A 22756-nucleotide genomic window follows, 5' to 3' on the forward strand; every position below is an offset into this window, starting at 1 on the left:
AGACGAGTATTTTGTATTTGTATTGTGATACATTTTTTGAGCAAGTATTTGTAATTTGTATCAAAATACTTTATGATGTATTTTCGCCCATCTCTGGCCACAGTCAGAGCGGGTCGGAGCCAATTGCAGAGCTTGCAGGGAGCGGGAGCAGGAGCAGTCCATCCAGCACCGACTGAAATGGTCGGCACCAATGGGAGAGCTAAGTCCACCATGCTGCTTCAAACAAGTGGTAAACAAACTAAAAACACATTACAATTGCCGCCGGTTTCCCTATGCTATCCTTTGTTATCATCTCTGACGAAAATCACCATCACCACTCAAGGGCCGTTTATAGTAGGCTATAGCGATTTATGGTGGTTGCAATGGACCATGATCATATTCCATCGTCGGTGCCAACGATATATGTTTCTACTTCCAGCGACGGGCGATATGGCATGTTTGCGAGGATGGTTAGATTAAAGAAAAGACGTGATGTTGACTGATGTTTTCTGTCTAACATAGCTCAACTCAAGCCCGTGTTTGGTCGAAAATAGCGCTAGATTAGTTAACTACTACACCATGATACATGACTGAACGGGGCATCAGTCAATATCACTTAATGTTTTCTTAAATCAGGTGTAAGTATTTTTCAATCAAAGGTGAATCGACACAGATATGATGGTTTATAGAGGGACTTACCTCAAGCGATATTTTCCCTGGCTAAGGCAGAGACGGGCGGGTCTTGCCTTCGACCATCCTGGGGAGAAAAAAATATTGCTTTCCGCAACATTAGCCGGTTGTTTAATTGTTGTTATTGGGTCTATTTCTGCAATAACTGCACTTTATGGCTGTTTAAACTCGACGAACGTTGACATTAGTAGTGGTCGAGGCGGACATCAACAGAGGCAGCCTGATTGGCCAGAGCTGTGGCCGAGGGAGCGCTCCTTTCATTGTGATTTGTTGTTCACCCGGGTGGGGCAGAATTTAACACAAATGTATTAATATTTAAACGTGTTTCACGTCAAAATTGCACAAGGTGCAGGTCCCCCTAGGCACACTCCCCGAGTTTGAAGACGATCCGACCAACGGTTCTCAAGATACGCGAAAGACAGAGATAGATAGATAGATAGATAGATACCGTAGATAGATAGATAGATAGATAGATAGATAGATAGATAGATAGATAGATAGATAGATGGGGTGCAATGGTTTTACCCCACCTGCGCACCAGCCATAGTAACATTTTGTGGGCGTTCCCACACGGACCGACTGTATCATCTGACATTAAGCCACGCCCATATCAGACCCCGCCCCATTCCGCAGGCCGCAGCCAGGGGTAGGTTTCTCTCGCGAGATGTGGCAACGCGCTGACGTCAACGCGTTCGAGCATGCCTACTACACCCGAACATAAACAAAGGCTGGACTCTGCGCTGCCATAAACTCAACTAAAACACTCCTATATTGTTTTATATGTTATTAACATCGACAGATTGGAGAAATATCCGTTCCTGGAGCCATGGAAAACGCCTTATTGATGAGAGTGAGCGTGTTTACCGACCAGGGAGGCAGGAAATACATGGAGGATGTCACCGAGGTCATAGTGGAGCCCGAGCCGGGAGAAGACGAGCCTACGTCGGGTGAGACAGACGAGAGCAGCGGGGGAAACTGGACGTTCTCCTCCGCGGCTGGGAGCTCGCATCCAGACCGCCGGGTGCGGGCTCCCAGCCGCGGTGGAGATCATCAAACAGACGCCCCGGTGGAGCCCCTGGTGATTTCGGCTCCGGCGTCTTCTGAGCCTGGACCAAGCGCAGAGCAAACCGTAAGAACGGAAACATCACCGCCGACGAGCCCCGCGGCTCATCCCCGCCGCTCCGTGGCTTTCTTCGCCGTGTTCGACGGTCACGGGGGCCGCGAGGCTGCGCAGTTCGCACGGGACTATCTGTGGGAGTTCATGAAAAAGCAGCGGGGCTTCTGGTCACAGTGTGACCGGGAGGTATGCTCTGCTATACGGAAAGGATTTGTAGCCTGCCACCACGCCATGTGGAAGAAGCTACGTGAGTTGACAACACCACCAACTGACCTTATCAGCTAGCTAGCTCTGCCTTTAAAGCCGATATGTGATGTTCTCTATCTGTGTGCCAAACTGCATTGAAAATAAATGAAATTGTATGCTGCCTTCCTCATCGACAAACCTGCACACCTCGTACAACATGGCTTAACATCTTTAATAAATGGAGAGTAGCCCGTAGCCACTATAGATAATCCACCAAACTGCGCAAATGTCACCAAAAGTTCAACTTGTGTCAGTGTGATTGGCTTGTCTTTTCCCGTCAGTCTTTTATAATATCTGTCAAGATTTTTGAATGGAGTTCTGTCCCAATGAAGGTAGCGGGGCTAGTCAGCTAGCTAGGACCTAGCTGCTAGGTTAACGTTAGCGGTAACGCTAGCTGACTTCAGCCAACATGCACAATTATATCGCAACATGAACGCACACAGATTGTCACGATATTTAGATAAATACAACTCATCCCAAACTGTTTGGGACCACCCCCCCCCCCAATTCAAATCGTGTAGTAACTGGTGTGTAACGTTATGCAGAAAGAAGCAGTCTGTAACAGCCTGTGATGTGTCCAGGCATGTCATGATGATGTTACTCCAAACAGCTGATCAGGTGACGTGCCCGTGTTGTTGTTTGTCTATGGAAGAGACAGAGATACTACAATCAGTGGTGGAATGTCACCAGTGCACCTATTCAAGTACTCTACTGAAGTACAATTTTAGTACATTTACTTGAGTATTTCCATCTCATGCTACTCTATACCGCTACTCTACTATTTCAGAGGGAAATATTGTACTTTTTACACCACTTTGAAAGTCACATTGCAGATTTAGATGACAACAAATTAGAAATCAACTAATAAATTCTGATGTATTTATGTTAAAAGGATACACCAACTTTTTGGGAGTTTCGCCAATTTGCCATATCACCCATACATAACCGAGATACACAATACCTTTACCGTCACTCTCCGTACAGTATACAGTGAGCTACAGTCGTCCAGTTAGTTGGTATCGCCAATGAATTGGTGGAAAATGTACGACCGTTCAAAGTCACCAAAAACACACATTTTAACAGCGCCAAAAAGCTCTATGTACATGTTGTGACTCGGGTACTCACCACGAGATGAAATACCCAGCAGTAAAGTAGTAGGCTAATTGAATGCATAAATAATTATAGTTCAATAACATGATTCTGAAATGGGCCATTCTGAATAATGGATACCTTTGCTTTGGCTACTTTAAGTACATTTGGTCGCAAATACTTTTGTACTTAAGTGCAAGACTTTTACTTGTGACAATTAGTATCTTACACTGTGGTATTACTACTTGCAATATTACCAAATTGCTCACAGATCTGAATACTTCTTTCAACAACAGTAACAGTGGACACTAGGCTAGCTCAGTAAATGTATTATTAATTCTATCTCTCTGTCTCCTCTTGTTAGCTGAATGGCCAAAGACGCTCACGGGCCTACCCAGCACATCCGGCACCACGGCCAGTGTGGTGGTGATCCGGGGCGACCGCATGTATGTGGCCCACGTGGGGGACTCGGCGGTGGTTCTGGGGGTCCAGGATGAGCCTTCGGACCAGTTCATCAGAGCCGTGGAGGTCACACAAGACCACAAACCCGAGCTGCCCAGGGAGAGGCAGCGCATCGAAGGTCTGGGGGGGAGGTAAACTGCATTTTCATTTACTCTCTTATTGAGTTTGAAAGCAGGGTTTTTCCTGGCTCAGAATGGGCCGTTTGGGGGGTGACTGACTGACTACGCAGGACAGTAAGCAGGATCAGTCCCAGTGGGCATGCCCACCCCATTCCCTCTGATGACCCGCCCCCCTCATGTCAAAATGCCTGACTTTGTAACATGATTAAACATCTTTCCAGTCGGGGGCGAAACACGGTTTTGGTCTATATAGCTAATTTCACCTTTTCATAACTGTAGGGGGGGGGTCAATTTTTATATAACTCACCCGTTTGGAGTAAAATAGATGATAGAAAAGGGGGTGAGTGACAGATCGCCTGTCCAGTGATCGCGCAGCTTGCTGATCACGGACCAATAGCAGGCGGAGCTGCGGCTCTGGGAAACTCCCATCTCACGTGAGGTGCGGAAGGACTCAACCTATTCCCTCCCACTCTGCTGACAAAAAATCAAGATGGTGACGGCCAACGAATCAACTCCAAACGGGAGACCAAGATCAATGGGATAGCTCTGTCCATATTATTTAGGTCAGTGATCAGTCCACGTAAAGACTGAACTTATGGAGCAATGTGTTTTTAAAGCACTCAAAGTTTCAGACTTTTAAGTCATTTCAATGTAAAAATCTGAGACTTTGATTTTGAAATTCTCTAAAATGATACCGTAAAAATGCATAATTTTGGGTTAGTGCAGTGGTTCCCAAACTGGGGTATGTGTACCACTAGCACAGTGGTTCTATTTTCTATTTTGGAAATATTTTCTTAATTTCTCCAGTAAGAGAACCGTTAACGTGAAAGCTTATTGATCCTCCGGTATTTACAAATTCAGCACCGGGGCCCGTTTGGTACCGGTCCTCGATACCCATCCCTAGTTATTATGGATCCCACTGCAGTTGTGGGCAGAGCCCGCCCTACGCAGCCCATGCAGACTGTTCTGACTAGCTACTAGTAAGCAGTAACACAGGCCACAGTATGTGAGATGTATCTGAGAACAAGACAAACTCCAGTTCAACATCAACCCATTCATCAGTTCCTCACCTGACTCCCCCACAGCCCCTATGATAAAGCAGTGGGTTGAACCAACAAGCTTATCTGTTGCACAGGAGCAGATCGAGCTGCTGTCTAGCTCAGGGGAGAGTGTGTCCTGTGTGTCTCCTGATAACACATTGTTTTACTGAGTAAGCAGTAGGGGGCCGCCAGGGAGGGAGCCGCCAGGGAGGGAGGCTGCTCAGACAGGCAGGAGAAACTCGCTTGTGACAAACGCTGCTGAAAGCCACCAGAGACACGCCCACGGAGGGAGGAGTTTGAAGGAGAGTGGGTGCGGGTGCTGATATGGAGGAAATTACTGTTCAGAACTATATTGTTTAGATGTCTGATGTGTTACTGATGCCAAAAATAAATGGTTAAAGTGACTGTTTGATTGAATTTCACAAAACTGCGATTATCTCAGCTTTCTGTCTCAGACGCTGAAACCATGCTGTACTCAACGGCTAATATCTACATAACTACTAACTCTACAAACTAACTCTTTTAGACAGAGAAAGCACACATTCTATTAGTACTTTTTAGATATTTTGTGTTCACAAAGTCCAAGCAGAAAATAATCCTCGGGTCTTGAAAGATGAGCCAGAATCCTCAAAAAAACCCTTTGGCAGAAGCTACCTACAGTAAAAAAAAAACGGCTGGCAGTGAATGTGTTAAAACAAGTTTGCAGCCTAGGAATAACTGGAAAATATTTTATTGATCTATTCACGTCAGAGGAAGCCAGGACTAAACAAAACGATATCAGAAATACACCATGTGACTTTTCCGGGTTTAGTGTCCTGCGTGGGGGGGTACAGACGGAGGTAGGGGAGGAATTTCGAGGTTTGACTGACAGATTGAGGGGCGAATGGCGTTACGAGAATTATTCACAAGCTCGTTTGAATGCTTTTCCATTGGTTTAATTTGGTAAAACCCAAACAAAGACGTGAAGGGTGACTAATGGCATTGATTCATGACAAAAAATAAAAACCTGAAAAAATGGATATTCGGGGTCCTGCCGCGACAGCGATGATATGCTGGCGCGTGTGTGGTGTGGTGGCTGCCTGTCTCGGTGCTCTGTGCGCAGGTCATCGGTTGAGGCCGATCAGCTGAAAATCGGCCATTTCCGGTCACGTGCCGGTCGATCGGTGCACCTGTATTATGTTATACTATGTTGTATTATATGCACTTCCAGGTTCAGAATATTCGTTAGCTATGTTCAGTTGGTCATCTGTTTTTCCTGTCTGCTATGCCCTCTGCTCTCAGTGTGATCAAGAAGTCTGGAGTGAACCGGGTGGTGTGGAAGAGGCCCAGGCTGACCCACAACGGACCGGTCCGCCGCAGTACCGTCATCGACCAGATCCCCTTCCTGGCAGTAGCGAGGGCTCTGGGTAAACATGACTCACACATGGAGGGGAACATTCAAGCATTATGATAGATTTGCCGAACATGTAGGAGTTCAACACTTTCTGCACGGCATCTAACCGTGCATTCACACTGCAAGCAACCTGAGTTGATGGGTTGCTCTATTGTGACTGGTTGTAGTTGATGGGTTGCTCTATTCTGATTGGTTGTCGGCAGTGTGAGAGGGTCAAATTGGAAGTATGTAGTCATCTGTATTTTTTTGCTACTTTGGTGTTGCCTTTCGTAATGCATTTTAGCTATACAAGCATCAGTTTGGAGATGTTTTCCTGTAGTCTTTCAAGTTACAAGTTGTAGAGAACTGGGAAGCTTTGAATAGCCGTAATAAATCAATTGACTGTCTGTGGCTATTGCACAAGACAACCAAAAACACACAAAATGGCAGCAGTGGCAAGTTACATGAAAACAATTGGAGACTCTCTAGCCAGTCAGAATGCAGGTGGAGGATTTTCACCCAGACATCTGCTGACACGTTTCTTCACAGGTGATCTGTGGAGCTATGACTTCTACAGCGGGGAGTTTGTGGTTTCCCCGGAGCCTGACACCAGCGTGGTGACCCTCGACCCCAGGAAACACCGCTACATCATCCTGGGCAGCGACGGCCTGTGGAACATGGTGCCGCCCCAGGATGCCATCTCCATGTGCCAGGACAACGACGAGGCCATGGTGGGTGGAGCCTAACGGCAGCTTAGAACTTAGAGATGCCGGCTTGTGACTAGTCTCGGTTTCCAGACGTTTGGTGAGCGGTGCCAACAGCGCCACCTAACCACCAAACGTCTGGGAATTTACTGTCCCAAATCTGGTTCAGAGCCCGGCGAGAACGGCCGGCAGCAGACACGCCTACATTTATTATTAGAATTTTATTTGGTAACAATGCAATGTTTCATAGTTCCAATATAGAGCAAGACACTGATGTGCTGCAAAGAGAGTTTATAACTGTTGTTTATTTTACAATCATTTTTCCTACCCGGAAGTGGTCCGCTTGCTACTGTGAGTCATCAGCAGGCTCTTTAACGTTAGCCTCGGGAGTCGGGCTTATCGCTGGGGGAAAGACCTCTAGCCACCGGGGCCGGATGAAACACGTCCTATTAACAGGTTATGTTTGTTTCTAAGTGATTAATATGTTTCTCCGCAAACGCGACAGCACCGGTTCTGCATGAGCGTCACTGCTCCCAGAAAGCAGGCCCGCCCACAACACTCATGATTGGTTCTTCGATGCAAGGCTTCCAACAGCACCACCTAATCTTATGAAAAGATTTAAATTGTAATATTCTCAGTCTTACAGTAGTGAAACGGATTAAGACTGAGAGCTGAGTCTAGCTTGTGACTAATTCATAGCTTTCAAGGGGCGTTACGTGCTGCCGGGAACGCCCACCTGGCGGTCAAAAAACAACTTGTTCATTCCGTTGCCTGCGAGTCGACTCGCGCTGTTTGTTCAGCCAAAGTGCCGCATAGCCTACCTGTTGTGCTATCGGTTGCACTAAACCGACGAGGAGACACGCCTGGCTTGTGCTTTTACAGAATGCCGTCGGAGAAAGAAAACTCAGACAGGAGGACGTTGTGGATTTGTGCGATTAGACGTGGTTCAGTCGCTGGGGAGGGCAAATGGCTACCATCAAAGTACACACGTCTTTGCGGCCAACATTTCATCAAAGGTAAGCTCAAGTAACATTAACGGGGTATTTTAATCATTATTGTAACGTTACTTGAGCTTACCTTTGAGGAAATGTTGGCCGCAAAGACGTGTGTACAAACGGCTGAACAAACACTGCGTGAGAAACTAGTCTACTTGGCTGGCAGCGAATGAACAAGTTTGTTTTTTGACCGCCAGGTGGGCGTTCCCGGCAGCAGGTAACGCCCCTTGAAAGCTATGAATAGGTCACTGGTTCAGGTCCCCAGACCGACTGGGGAAATGTACATCGAGGAACTCTCATTCTTTGGGAGCAGTAGCATAGAGCTTAGAGAAGCAGGCTTAGTAACTTAAAGGTTGCTGGTTCCAGTCCCTGGACCGGTTAGGAAAATGTGGGCGGGGAAATTGGATGAGTAACACATTTTGGAGCTGGATACGACACAGACGTCATTAATAACACCACTCACTGATGACCTCACTGATGAAGTCACTCACCAATGACATAGAGGTATCACTGATGACATCACAACTTACCTAAGTGGCCTCATTCACAGATGTCACGGATGACTTTGTTCAGCGGTGGCATCTCTGATGGCGTCACAACTACTTGAATGACGCCACTGATGACATCACAATTGCTGTCATCGGTGATCTATGACCTCATTACTGCCTGTGTCATTGGTGATCTGTGCCAGCAGTTCAGTGACATCACTATAGTGAGGCGACCTGGGGGTCCCCGAACTCCACGTTGAGCGCTCTTTCTTTTCTTTTTCAAGTTATTGTTACTGCTTTTTGAATGGGAATGTATGTTTTAGGGATGCACATTTTCCGCAAATTCCAAACTCGATCATTGGTAACGCTAACAATCAATCAATCGATTAATTGTAATTAAAAATACAAAATTTTCCAAACCATACCAAATGCGTTTTTTCCTCAATAAAACCTTTATTTATGCAGCAGCAACTTATTGTATATTTCTCACAGCATTGCATAGCATAGCCTACGCTATGAAACACATAAAAACGTAGAGGCATAACTTTTTGGGCTCACTTACCAACGCAGATTGTTTACTTTTTCTGCTGCAGTGCATCACAGCGGTCACAGCTCTTAAACGCTGATGCCGAGTTGCTCAGCTCCAGTCCAGGTGAGACTAGGATCCCAATGAACATTGTTCAAGTGATTGTTGTACATGCATCGCAACTCCACAAATGGTGGCTGCGTTGCTCCAGGTTTGAGGAAGAGGAGCGAGCCAATTTATCCGAATGAACACTGTTCAAGTAGAGCATCTTATGACTTGTCTGAAAAGGGCTATAGTGATGTAGCCAAGTGTCCGGGTCCGCCTATTACTTACACTTTGTTAATAAAACAATAAACGAGAGTCAGGCTGTAACGTTATAACACATTTTCCACAGTTTCCACATTTATTCTCACTTAGCGCCTAGCGTTAGCACTAAGCACACTACGAGTCAACACCGGCTCTGTCTCTGTCAACAACAAAGTCCCCCACTTCCTATTCTACTGCAACTCTCGAGGGGACAAACACAGAGCCTCGCATACACGCTGAACACAGTCTGTTAACAGTGATATCATTGTGCCCTCTGGAGGATCATTGAAAAATGATTTGAAAACACCATCTAATGCACGTTGCTTTTATGTTTTGTTTTGATCGAGTAAATCCTTAACGAGCAAGTAATCGAGTTTCGATTAATTCTGTGCATCCCTAGTATGTTTCATTATTACTTTAGTGTCTACCATTAGTGTGCCGCTTTTTTGTTGTTGTTGTTTTGTTTGTTGTTGTGTCTTCTGCCCTTTTTTGTTTGAAATAAAAAACCAACACCTGTATGTGCTGCAGGCGCCGTGTGGGGTGTCGAGCGCTCGGCAGCTGGTGAGTCACGCTCTGCTGCGCTGGAGGCAGAGGATGCTGCGCGCCGACAACACCAGCGCCATCGTCATCGCCCTGCAGGAGCCCGGCACGCCCCAGGACACCCTGCACCACGAGGAGGTGCTGCTCGACCTGGCCGAGGTGTCCCAGTGTCCCCCCACCTCCCTATCCCGCGCTGACACACCTCTCCTTCAGGTCAGAGCAGGAAGACAACAACACACAACAAGTCATCATGGTGGTTGCTATTAAAGGAGAACTTCACCGAAAAACAATGCTGATTTTTTTTGCACATGATCTCGCACATATCCGAAAACTGTGAACCGTTTTGCAGGCATTCATTTAGTTTTGACAGATAGATATTGAGAGTTGATTTGAGTGAAGTTGTGGACCAGTCGTGTCATTTGTGCATGAATGACATCACTGGTCCACAACTTAACCCAAATCAACTCTCAATATCTATCTGCCATCCTAAATGAAGGCCTACAACATGGTTTACAGATCATTGTGCAAAATAAATCTGTGTTGTTTTTCTGCGAACCTCTCCTTTAAGCCTGCACCTGCGAACCTAACGGCAGATGTTTGGGCACATTTCATATGTCAAAACAGAAAGGAATCACAAACACTTAATACAGGTAACATCATTTGCAAGCTGAGATAGGGCTTCTGTAGGGGCGCAGAGGGGCTGCTTCTCATAGCGAGACACCTCGCTCATATCAAAGCTGCTGTAAGTGGTATTAAAATAAAAAATAACATGTTTAATAGCTCAACTTTCTGACAGCCATCACTGATATAGAGTGTTTGGTCAGTAACATGGGTCCTCTGCTCTGCAGTATACACAAAATACATTTTCAGGGATCCAAACCCACTCTTATCCAATCAGGAGAGAGGATTCATCCCTCTTTTATCCAATCAGGAGAGAGGATTCCACAAACTGATTTTCTGTTTATTGCAGAACGGAGGGATGGGAGACCCACGTTTCTGACCAAACACTCTATATGGTTGTCAGAATGTAGACACTTGTTTTAACAAAGAAATACTTACAGCACCTTTAATCATAGAACCGGGGGTTCTGGTCATAACCGTAAGTTGTGTGTCATGCTGTAAAGCTTGATTTTCTCCTCACTGTCTCCTCCTTCTGCCGCAGCGGCCCCAAGATGAAGACTCGGTGTCGGCCGTGTGCGAGCTCCTCCCCACCCTGGAGCGAACGGATGGCCGCAGCAGCCTGTACCACATGGCCCTGACCGGCTCCTTGGCCACCGCGGACGAGCCACCCTATCAGTCACTCCTGCCCGCCAGCCCCGCCCTGAGGGCGGGCCTGAGGGCGGGCCTCGGGGGGAAAAGGACCCTCAGTGGAGCGTCGCCTTCAGGCCACTCGGCTAGGAAAGCCCGGCGCAGGACTGCCGACAGGCCGCCGCTGCTCCGCCGCAGCGCACAGAAGGACCACAACAAGGAGTCCACCAGCGTGCCTCCACTCCTCCGGCAGCACAGCGCACAGAAGGACCACAACAAGGAGTCCACCAGCGTGCCTCCACTCCTCCGGCAGCACAGCAAGACCACAGTGTGTGTGTGCTGAAACACTATGGCAAGCCCTCATTACATTTAATGGCTAGACTGGATATGTATTTTGCAGATATCTGTCATTCAATTCTTCCTAGTCCAAAAGAAACGTTTCAGATTCCACAATGGGCTTTCTCATTACAATCCAGTCAACTGAATTATGACTAGTTGTAATTCCACTCACAGATATCTACAATTTAATTTGAACTGACTAGTCATAATTACGATATCCGATAAGGTGTATATATATATATACATATATATATAGATACAGTATATAAATATACTTTATATATGTGTATAGATATATATATATATATACTTTTTTTATATATATTATATATAAATATATATTTATATATATATATATATATATATATTTACGTTTATTTTACAAGGAAGTTCCATTGAGATCAGAAATCTCTTTTACAAGAGAGACCTGGCCATGGTAGCAGCCGTACAGAAACACACACATTAAAATACAACTTATACAACATGGATGCAGAATTCACAATCAAACAGAAGAGCAGCTATTTAAAGAAAATGGCCTCATGCAAAGCGACCGCACGCCTCCGTGACCACATACTTTATGATGCCCTTAAATTAATAAATGCGGCTAATTTAACTCCCCTCAATTCAAGATCTCTACATTGTCCTTCTACTTCTCTTAGGTTTTAACTAGTCAAAATGATGTCCATATCTCAAAATGACAATAGTGGATAGGAAGAATGAAATCACATATCTCTGTCATTTTGACGAGGCAGAATGACGTTATAGATTTGTTGAGTGGAAATTCTCACTAGTCACAATGTAATTACAACTAGTCGTTGATATCTGTTATATGCATTCCCGATCAAACTTGGCTAATAAATGATCAAACGGCTTGCCATAGAAACACACACCACAGACACACACACGGACACATGGACACATCAACCTGCTGCCTCCCTTGGTAAACCATCTGGATCACGTAAACTCATAATTCTTGTTTTGTTTTCCGCCGATCCGTCTGGCCTCCAGGCTGTGGTGGGCGTTTTCACAAATTGCAAAGTCCACAGGCCAATCGGAGACCTGCCTTGTAGTTGACATCGTAACCGGCCAATCAGGGACGCCGCTGGCAAAAACAGGAATGGCTGCTCCCATGGCTCTGCGGCCCCCGAAGCAACGAGCCGTCACATTAACGTTTGGTACAGTCGCCGCAGCCGTAGGCAGCAGGGGTGTATCTTTGAAATGAGGCAGAGTTTTTACTCTCCTATTTTCACATCAACTGTATTAATGAATGAGGGGAAACCAGGTGGGACATTTGACCCACCTCTGTATTTACCACTAACATCGCTGGACGTAAGGGCAGTTATTGCAGAGATTAGACCCAATGACAACAATTCAACAAGAACAGGACAACAACACCAGTGGCGTTTCTCGGCAGAAAAGACGTTTTCGCCGTTCTTCCGAGTGGATTTGGATTTGGATTTGACTGGATCGGACACTGATTGGCTCTGGATTTGGCCAAGCTGATTGGCTGAAGGAGTTGTCTGTCACTGGTTGCAGTCCAGACTGATACGTAGAGCCAAACAGAATGTGAGAGCACCAATCAGGATGCTTTTAACCAGGCTCCACTCACAGCCTCTTCTCCATTAACCCATTGATACCTAAGCGCGTTCTCTAGAGCGCCACTCTAAACCTACTGCATGTTTGTAAACAGCCCCTGTAAACCTGATGTTTTGTGCTCAACTTGACAGAGCGGTCGGAGTTCACTAAAGCCTTCATATCTCAGGCTCTGTAGCACATAGAAACATCAAATAAAAAGCATTTGAGAGCTTAACCCTTTGGCTTTTCGTATTATATTTGCTCTTTTTTTTTCATTAAAACACGTTTTTATCTTTAACCCCCAAATATAAAAGGATTCTAATGCATTTTACGAAATGTTACTAAAGATTACGGCAAATGCAACCCTTCCAAATAAAAAGCCACGGGTTTAAGCTCTCAAATGCTTTTAATTTCATGTTGATAGCTACTACAGAGGCTGAGGAAATAGGTTTTGTTGAACCCTTGACAATTACTGCAGCACAAGTAACGGTAGCGATCTCCGTTTTGCAGTCGTCTTGAAATACGGCAAATTCGCCAAAATGTCACTCACCCAATGAGCCTTGGCTAGCGTGTCAACAGTCACATCATAATCTGGGTGTGGAATCTTCTTATTAATTGATGTCTTCGTCCTCAAAAATAAGTCATACTCCCTTCAGTTCATCACTTAGTGTTAGCATTCACTTAGCTTACTGTCTGAGACGCGGCCATGCAGAATTGCCACCGTGCAGCAGAAGAACGTGCAGTAAAACCTTGAGGCTATTGCAGTTTGGAACATGAGATGAATAAAGCTGAAATTACGTCCGCAGCATTAATTTCATCCTCTAATAACTAGAGTTGTTTGGGAAGTATTGCCCGAATGCCGGCGCTTCCTTGATTTGCCGCGTAGTTCAGCTTTGGAAAACTGTCCACACCGTCGAGGCAAAAAGAAAAAGAAAAAACTACAAAAGCCACAATGCATTTCACCTCCGCCACGTCTATTTCAGCGAATCATGATGCATTTCATCGGTCACATGTCTTGAAACAACGATATACACGTACTACGCGTCTGTGTTGCAGCCGGGATGAAAGGTAAAAGGACACGCAAATGCTGCATCCGGTATCAATGGGTTACGACCAGTCTGAGTGTCGTATCCGTTACGCCCAGTCTGAGTGTCGTCTCAACATGGCAGAAGAAGAGTTTTGTCCTCTCACACCATCAATGATACTTCAGTCAAGTCAACACGTCACTCTCCTTAAAGGAGTGCTCGGTATTCCATCTTCATTTCCAAATACCTTCCTGAAGCGGCGCAGATTTGACTTGGTCTTATTTCACCTTTTTGCTGCAAACAATTGTAAGAAATAAGTATGAATAACAATCTCTATGTAAATATTCTACATTTTCTAGGCAGGTATTGAGACGTAAGTAAACATGTTAAGACAAAATGCTATATTTTTATAAATGGTTTTATTGTATTCTGATAAAACACAGGAATCTCTTTTTGGATGAGCTCCACCACCACAAGATGAAATCCACCTCACTCCCTCGCTAGTCCCTCAAGTCAGTCTATCTCTTGGACAATCTTCGAATGTTCCAGAGACAGTCTGTACTTTAGCCCGTAACCCATTGATAGCTGATGCAGCATTTGCGTGTATATCCCTCATTTGTGTGTGTATCCCTTTAAGACCGCGTCACGCGGTCTTAAAGGGATACACACACAAATGCTGCATCAGGTATCAATGGGTTACGGGGGGTTACGGAGGAAGTTCGATGATATTTCGATCAAGCACGAACACTTGCAAACAAAGCCGAGGCAGGTGATTGGAGAAATTAGCGGATGTGCCCGTGGGAACTATTGGACTCTGATTGGACTAATGAGCGGATGTGCCGCCTAAAGGCTCATTAGTCCAATCAGAGCTCATTATTTTCCCGGAGTTTCCCTTTCCATTTTGACCAACTTTCCCCTGGCAGGAAGTACAGACGGGTAGGTGGAGCTGACGCTTCTCTTTTAAATCCACTACTCAGTCCCTAAACCTGTGTGCACTCCCTGTGTTTCAGAAATATTGATGTATTTTTATCCTCCGTCTTATTTCATCACTGGAGGAGATTTTGTCGAACTGAAGGTGCTGCTAGACAGTCAAAAAGCAGAAATCTAATGAATAGTCTATGTTGATATTGTATACACACCTATAAGTGAGGGTGATAGCATTGTTTTATACACCTATAAGTGAGGGTGATAGCATTGTTTTATACACCTATAAGTGAGGGTGATAGCATTGTTTTGATGAGGGCACATTTCAATTTACACATACAGTAAATGATGGACAGTCACACACTGCTTCTTAAATGAAAAAACTCCACCCAACTTCATCCAACTACAGCAGGGGTCCCCAACCTTTTTTGCACCGCGGACCGGTTTAATACTGACAATCTTGGTGCGGACCGGCGGCACGCGCGCGCGGGGGGGTGTCATGATATTCGACGGCACGTATTTTCCTTGCATGAACATAGCCTATTTTTCAGCCCACCGTCATTTACAAGCGTACAGTATATGCCAAGTTGAAAGCTTTTCTTAATTTCTTTCTCGCTCTCTCTCGTTTCTCAAGCTCGCTGCACCCCGCCGCACATCTATCAGCGGGCCATCACCATTAGTGACCTCCCGTGTGCGTGCGTGCGTGTGTTGTGGGCGCCGGGCTGAGGAAAGGTGCGAAACGACACAGGCGCCGCAATGCTGCTCTGCAGTCCGCACAGCACGCCAGTTGTGCACAAATAGTTCTCAGCGGGAGGTAGAGCGGAGCGCAAATCTGCAGGACGAGAGGCGAGCAGCAACAGAGCGAGCACCGGCTATCTTCTTCTCCTCCCTCTGATTGGTCGAGCAGCAACAGCGCGAGCATCGGCTATCTTCTTCTCCTCCTCTGATTGGTCGAGCATCAACAGCGCGAGCACCGGCTATCTTCTTCTCCTCCTCTGATTGGTTGCGCTCATGAAAGGTCAGCGACAAGTACATAAAGAGACATACAAGTTCAATGCAATTACCACACACACACACATGGCCTATAATATTATAGCCTATGTTTATTTATTTTTATTTTTCTGGACCGGGCTCGCGGCCCGGGTACCAAATGCGTTGCGGCCCGGTACCGGTCCGCGGCCCGGTGGTTGGGGACCACTGAACCACAGCCTTCCTACACTCTTACCGAGTGTCTACGGTAATCTAATTCACACATCTAATTCACATCTCATTACTTAGATGTGATTTCGCCCCGGACGGCGCGAATTGTGTAATGAAGTGTTGTCATTTATTTATTTGTGTGTGTGTGTGTGTGTGTGCGCGCGTGCGCGTGTGTATTTGCTTTCCCTCAACCTGTCTCATCTACTCCTACAACTTGACTTAGTGATTTCCTACATTTCCCAGAATGCCTTTCAAAAAGATCTCTTCTGTCTCTTCTTCTGTAATGATTTCTCCTTATTCTCCGAAGCTCTCGCCCTTTGATTCTGAGGCACTGTCATTTTTAGGGATGCACGATATTGCTTCTTCTCTTTTTTTTGCCGACATTTTCCAACTCTTTGGGCCGATGTACTGCTGCACCCTTGTTACTGGTGTCGCACAAGGCTAGTTTTTAACTAAGCACACCCTGCATGGACTTTTTAAGAGAGTATTTTTGCACTATATGATGGTGACCTTAATGATCTTCTTACCAGGGAGTGTTGTTGGCTGAAATGTCATTTGAGACTCCGATGAAAACACAAAGCAGTGGGCAGTGTGATGAGGCTGGAATAAATAGTCATTCCCACTTTGACCAGCAGAGGGAGGCCTCATTCAGATGTGTGTGTGTGTGTGTACAGTTTTGCAGAATATTGCCCCTCATTTGCCCAATGTTGTTTTCCTCAATTGTTCTCTGATCAGCCACACAGTATAGCATGTATAGTATATATATATATATATATATATATGTATATATATAGTATATATATATATATATAGTATACACACAGTATAGCATGGTTCTGTTGATGTCTTTTCAGTGCAACCGTGCGACAGCGACCCGGAAACAATAGATGTCTCATTCTATCTCAAGTTTTGTTAAATTATTAATGTTCCTGTATTTTCATAGAGCAAAGTGCAATTTTCAATAAGAATTTGTAGCATTCTCGTTTGTTTCAGAAGAATATGTCACTGATGGGAGATGTGGAGGAGGGATGACGGTGACACTTTCTCTCTGTGTATGGTTTATAAATACTATTTTTCGGCTAAAGTCGTCTTGGCTAACTGGTTCACCCTCTTGAATGATGGCATCCTTTATGCAGGTGGCTACGCTAACAGCAAGCAGTGCATGTGTACAGTGTCAATGTGAAAATCACTTATCTGGAAATGAACCTATTTAAGTAATAAAAAGCTCTCTGAAATTAAGTATTAACTGTTTATTCTTTTTTCTTTGAATTACGGCAGAGTGGCATTTTATATACTGCATTTGGGGTCTCTTATAGTTTAGAGGACTACCATCCTTTAGTATAAAGCCCTTCTCGCTCAATTTCTGGATGCCTATGGGATCATGATTATGTTATTGATCCTATAGACACTCAACAATTGAGCCAAGATAGCCTGATATTACTGTTTGCCATACTTCACACTACACCAAATACATTAAAAAAAGTGAATTTATCATTTGTTTCTGACTCTGGGAAATTGGGAAAGACTGTCAAATTCTACAAAACTACCGGTACTGTATCTCTGAACTATCTCTTTAACCAAATTACACATATTTAGGCTATTCTATGATATCCCCCTTTAATAGCTAATGTAATATTTTTTTCACTTCCATTCACTGAGCCTCCCCTGAAACTGCTTGGAGTACCGCCTCCCACCTTGAAAGCCTCTGCACTAAATGAATAAGTATGTATCCTTTACATTTAAAGCCCACTTCAGACGAATGATTCACAACACAAAGAGTTCAAACTCTGGCTACCTTTAAAAGCAGCCTGGAGTCGAGCTGACAGACACGGGTGTGTTCAGACTGCTGCGACTTTGTTCTAGAACAGTTTGCGTTGCGAATCATCGGTGTGAACTGGGACTAATAAATGCCAAATGCATGGTCCAATTCCTTGACCTGTGTTTCTGCCCTGAAATGAGGTACATGATCTGGCACGATAATGCAAATGAAGCCAAAAAAAATTCGTGCAAAGTTAGAGAATGTACCGAAATGTTTACTTTTGGAGAGAAAATTATAATAAAAAGGGGAAAAAATCCTTCACCAACAATTCATGTTTACACAGGTGGACTATGAACACTGCTTGTATTAGGAACACTTGTGTTCATGTTAAGGCAACACTCCCTCTTAGCTCTTGAACGCACACCCACAATCATGAGGTTGACTCCTCCCTAGTCCAGCCCCCTAATTAGCATGAGGGTAATTAACACACCTGTGGCAAGTCAACATGGCTGCCTTTCTGTCTCTGCGATTTCCATATGGCCCCTCTTTCTGTGACTCTACGCTGTCATGATTAGGTTGTTTATTGCCTTTTGTATTTACCCAGTGACTGATTTGAGTTCTCTGTGTTTCCTGTCTACCTGGTCCTGCTGTTTGCTGGCTGAGACTTGACATGTGTGTTTTGTTTGTACACCAAAGCATGCGTGAAGTGGTGTGAAGTGGTACTGCAACTCATCCATTTGATCTGCTGGAGTCCCTGTCTGCCCTTGGGTGCTGTGGATTCCCACCCTGAGTCTGCTTAGCCAGCACACATTATGTCCAGGTAATGCTCACTGTAGTTCATTATGTCCAGGTAATGCTCACTGTAGTTCATTATGTCCAGGTAATGCTCACTGTAGTTCATTATGTCCAGGTAATGCTCACTGTAGTTCATTATGTCCAGGTAATGCTCACTGTAGTTCATTAGGTCCAGGTAATGCTCACTGTAGTTCATTAGGTCCAGGTAATGCTCACTGTAGTTCATTATGTCCAGCTAATGCTCACTGTAGTTCATTATGTCCAGGTAATGCTCACTGTAGTTCATTATGTCCAGGTAATGCTCACTGTAGTTCATTATGTCCAGGTAATGCTCACTGTAATTCATTATGTCCAGGTAATGCTCACTGTAGTTCATTATGTCCAGGTAATGCTCACTGTAGTTCATTATGTCCAGGTAATGCTCACTGTAGTTCATTATGTCCAGGTAATGCTCACTGTAGTTCATTATGTCCAGGTAATGCTCACTGTAGTTCATTATGTCCAGGTAATGCTCACTGTAGTTCATTAGGTCCAGGTAATGCTCACTGTAGTTGGGGGTAAGTAGGGTATAATATACCTGCTGTTTTGCCATGATAGTTTCACCTTAGCATAAATCATTCATACTTTTGTCTTCAGGCAGTGCTCGTCTGTCCTGCCTGCTGTAAGTGTTTGTGGAATAGATCATTTTCAGATTGAACCAACTGGTATTGTACATAATATGTTTTGGTTTTCATTGATTCATTATTGTGATTATTCCCCTTCAGTGGAGCGCTGGCTGGCTTGCGGTGGAGGCTAGGCACTCTAGTAGCGGTTCCCTTCACCCGTTGTAGTGTTAAGAGCCCTGGGACACAGTATACTATACACCTAGCCTCAGGCTCTTTCTATGTTCGTCTCAAGACTTCACTGTAGTGGGTGATCCTCTACAAGTTGCGCATTGTAGTGCGGCCGACTTGATTTTGACATGCGTTCTGGTGGGCAGGCAGGTTCTGATGAGGGGGTGGAAGACACCAGGGAGCCCATCTTTTCAAGACTGCTTCACGGAAGTCAGCAAAGTGGCCTCTCATGAACAAATTATCTACAGAAAAATGGACAGGCTTGATAAATATTTAGAGAAATGGGGGAAGTATATTATGCACCTGGGTCTGGGTAATAGGGACTAACCAATGCTGGGATTAGTTAGCACAACAGAAATACTACTTGGAGTACATTAGATGACATGGCATAATATTACGATGAATAGAGGACCCTTCATGGCATTTATTTTATTTTATTTTTATTTTTATTTATTTTTCCTTGTCCTAGAATTAATTTGTATTTTATTTTTATTTCTCATGTAGTTTTTTCTTTCTTTCCTTCTGTCTATGTAAAGAGTTTTGTTGTGTGTTTGTCTGTATTATGTAAAAAAAAAACGAAAAACTGAAAAATACAAGTCATAAAAAAAAGACTTCACTGTAGTAAGAGCCCTCACACCGACCATTCATTTTTCGTTAGGTAATTTGTGTCGTGCATTAAACTCACCTTGTTTCTGCATTTTGAAGTCACAGGTAGGGTCGCATGGGGCATCCTTATTATATCAGAAGCCTAGTTGCGCCAAAAAATGAGCGCTTGTTATTTTTTTAAAAGACAAAGTTTGACGAGTTGTCTGGAAACAGAGTCCAGACACATGCACACTGGCATCATTTCGTCTTCTACAGACATTCTGCAATGCATTTTAGACAGCAAATATAATCAGAAAGATGGCAGATGTGACACATTGCTCAAATTGCCAACAACCTTTCAAAACAAATGCCCAAAAGGGTACAATCAGTGGAAACGTTTAACATGCGCTGGCCCAGAACCTCAACTTATTTTTCCCAGCAGAATCACCAAATGATGCCAGTGTGCATGCGTCTGGAAGCTGTTTCCAGGCAACTCGGTGATTCTCGTCAAACTTTGTATTTTAAAAGAACAACCGCTCACTTCTTGGAGCAACTAGGCTTCCGATATAATAAGGTTGCCCCATGCGACCCTACCTGTGACTTCAAAGTACAGAAATAAGGTGAGTTTAATGCCCGACACAGATTACCTAACGGAAATTGGCTGGTCGGTGTGAGGGCTCTTACTACAGTGAAGTGTTGACATGAAATTTAGAAGAGCCTGAGGGCTAGTATACACCTAATACCTGTTTGCAGTGGTTGCTGGTTGCAGTGGTTGCTGGTTGCTGTTTGCGGTGGTTGCCGTTTGCCGTGAGTACACAAGTGGTGGGTAAGTTGTGGCACTCCTGGAACACACCTTGACACAGGCTGACTCCCCCTGCTGGCCTTTCTCCACTTTCCCCTTTCCTTGGTAGATTATACTGTAGCCGTTAGTCACATGATCAAATGTTTCATGTCCTAAGTAGTCTCCTCTAGAGAGAGAGTGGCGTCAGCGGAGGACCAAAATGCGAGACTCATTAGCCAATGAACAGCCAGGAATGGGTCTTGCGCTACTTTTGCATGCTAAAATAAAGCTGATAATGTACAATTTGATTCATTTCAAGGGATGAAAAACCCTTTCAAAACACTGTCTATTTTGCTGCAACTCGACAGTGCTGCTTTTTTTACTCAAGAGTTCCACTTTCTACTTCCTGGAAAAAAACTGGTCCATTGGAGTGAATGGAGATGTCGGAACTCTTCTATTATACGGCTCTGGTCCTAAGGAGATCCTCACAGACTGATCTCATGATTATGATCTACGCTCAGGGCGTATCATAACGTAGACTGATTATTGAGGTGTCTGATGCTATTTCAATATCTCATGGGCAAATGTGAGGAGTAGTCCACGTGTGTGGACTTAACTTGGGGGCAGTCTACTCTATTTTATACTATTTTATTTCTAATTAAGATTGAAAAAGATTAAAGTCGAACTGAACCCGTTCATCACGTGCATATGAGTCCATTTCAGACTGAAAACATAGTTTGTCTAAGATGACAGGTTGAGAGGAGGCGGGTCATAGTATCATGTCGATGATTTTATTTGACAATTCTGGGGACTGGATTGGGCTTTGGCCAATCCTGGCGTGTTCCGCCTCCAAATCGAGTGGGATTCAGTGTGTTGTTGTGGCGCTCCCCTCGGGAAGAGCCTTTTGACAGGAGGTTAGTGGCTGAGTGGAGCTCAGCGAGCCGCAGGCAGCCAGCTGCCTTCGTGCTGCCGAGCAGAGAGTGCAGCACGTCGGCCTGGAATCTCCGAAGTGCGACCCCTGACAACCAAGCTCTCGGATGCACGCGCCATTATCGCTGCTGTAAATATGATATCCCTGGAATGCACGTTTTAACGAGCCAGTTACATTTCTTTGCATTCTTAGAGATTCTAGTTTTTGTTTTTTGTTCATGTTTCTAACAATTGGCCAAGTTAGTAGTTAGTTTATGGGATAGAAGATTTGATTGACAGCTGCAAGTCATGATATGATTGGTTGAAATGGGGTAGAAATTTGATAGTACTAGATGACGTCAGCAAACTGTACATTACTGTTATCAATGAAATCTTGAAAAATGAACTTTTGATGTGAAAAAGTGTGAAAAACGAAAGAAATTAGATTGTTGTGATTTTCTTTGCATACATTATTAAATAGGTGCACTGCATACCCAGGCAGAAGCGTCATGCCCATTGTAACTGAGGGGGCAATTGCCCCCTCAGATTTTTGAGAGGTAAAAAAAAAAAAAAAAAAAAAAATAATAATAATAATAATAATCATAGGCTATAATATTATAGGCTGTGTATGGTAGTTGAAACATAGTTTCAAGTTTACGTTTATGTATGTTTGTAGTTAAAACAAAAACATAAATACTGTATACATACAGTACAACACAAAAGGCTGTTATTTACCCTTTGTCGCCACCTGGTGAGTAAATATATATAACTAAAACCATTAGAATTGACAACCGGTCCGCAACTTTTTTTCCCATGTATCTACCAGTCCTTGGCACAAAAAAGGTTGGGAACCCCTGCTCTAGAGGAAAGATTTCTACCTTCTGAAAAGGCAATACCAGCCAAAATAAACATTGTGTTACATTGCTTTGAAACATGTGGTCTCCCTTTTTTGTCAAGTCCATTGAGCCCTGGGCAGTGGCAATGTACTTAGTCTGGTGATTATGGATCTTTCCAGGAGGCTGAGCAGTTTGGAAAATAGCCTTATGGTTACACCTGCTCAGTCTGTTAATTTAAAATTAGATATTCCTCTAAATCTGGCTTCCAACCCCC

General features: G+C 44.4%; 1 protein-coding gene across 1 annotated transcript; it reads left to right on the plus strand.

Moving 5' to 3' along the window:
• Window positions 1–1495: 1495 nt before the first annotated feature.
• On the plus strand, window positions 1496–11264 carry ppm1db (protein phosphatase, Mg2+/Mn2+ dependent, 1Db; the record flags this gene model as incomplete). The annotated part of the gene is made up of 6 exons (XM_083636829.1): window positions 1496–2033; window positions 3486–3714; window positions 6024–6148; window positions 6664–6845; window positions 9662–9886; window positions 10836–11264. The coding sequence occupies 6 exons, from the start codon at window positions 1496–1498 to the stop codon at window positions 11262–11264; spliced, it is 1728 nt and encodes a 575-aa protein (XP_083492955.1).
• Window positions 11265–22756: the final 11492 nt, after the last annotated feature.

Source organism: Poromitra crassiceps, assembly GCF_964638095.1.
Source record: "Poromitra crassiceps genome assembly, chromosome: 5".
NCBI lineage: Eukaryota > Metazoa > Chordata > Actinopteri > Beryciformes > Melamphaidae > Poromitra > Poromitra crassiceps.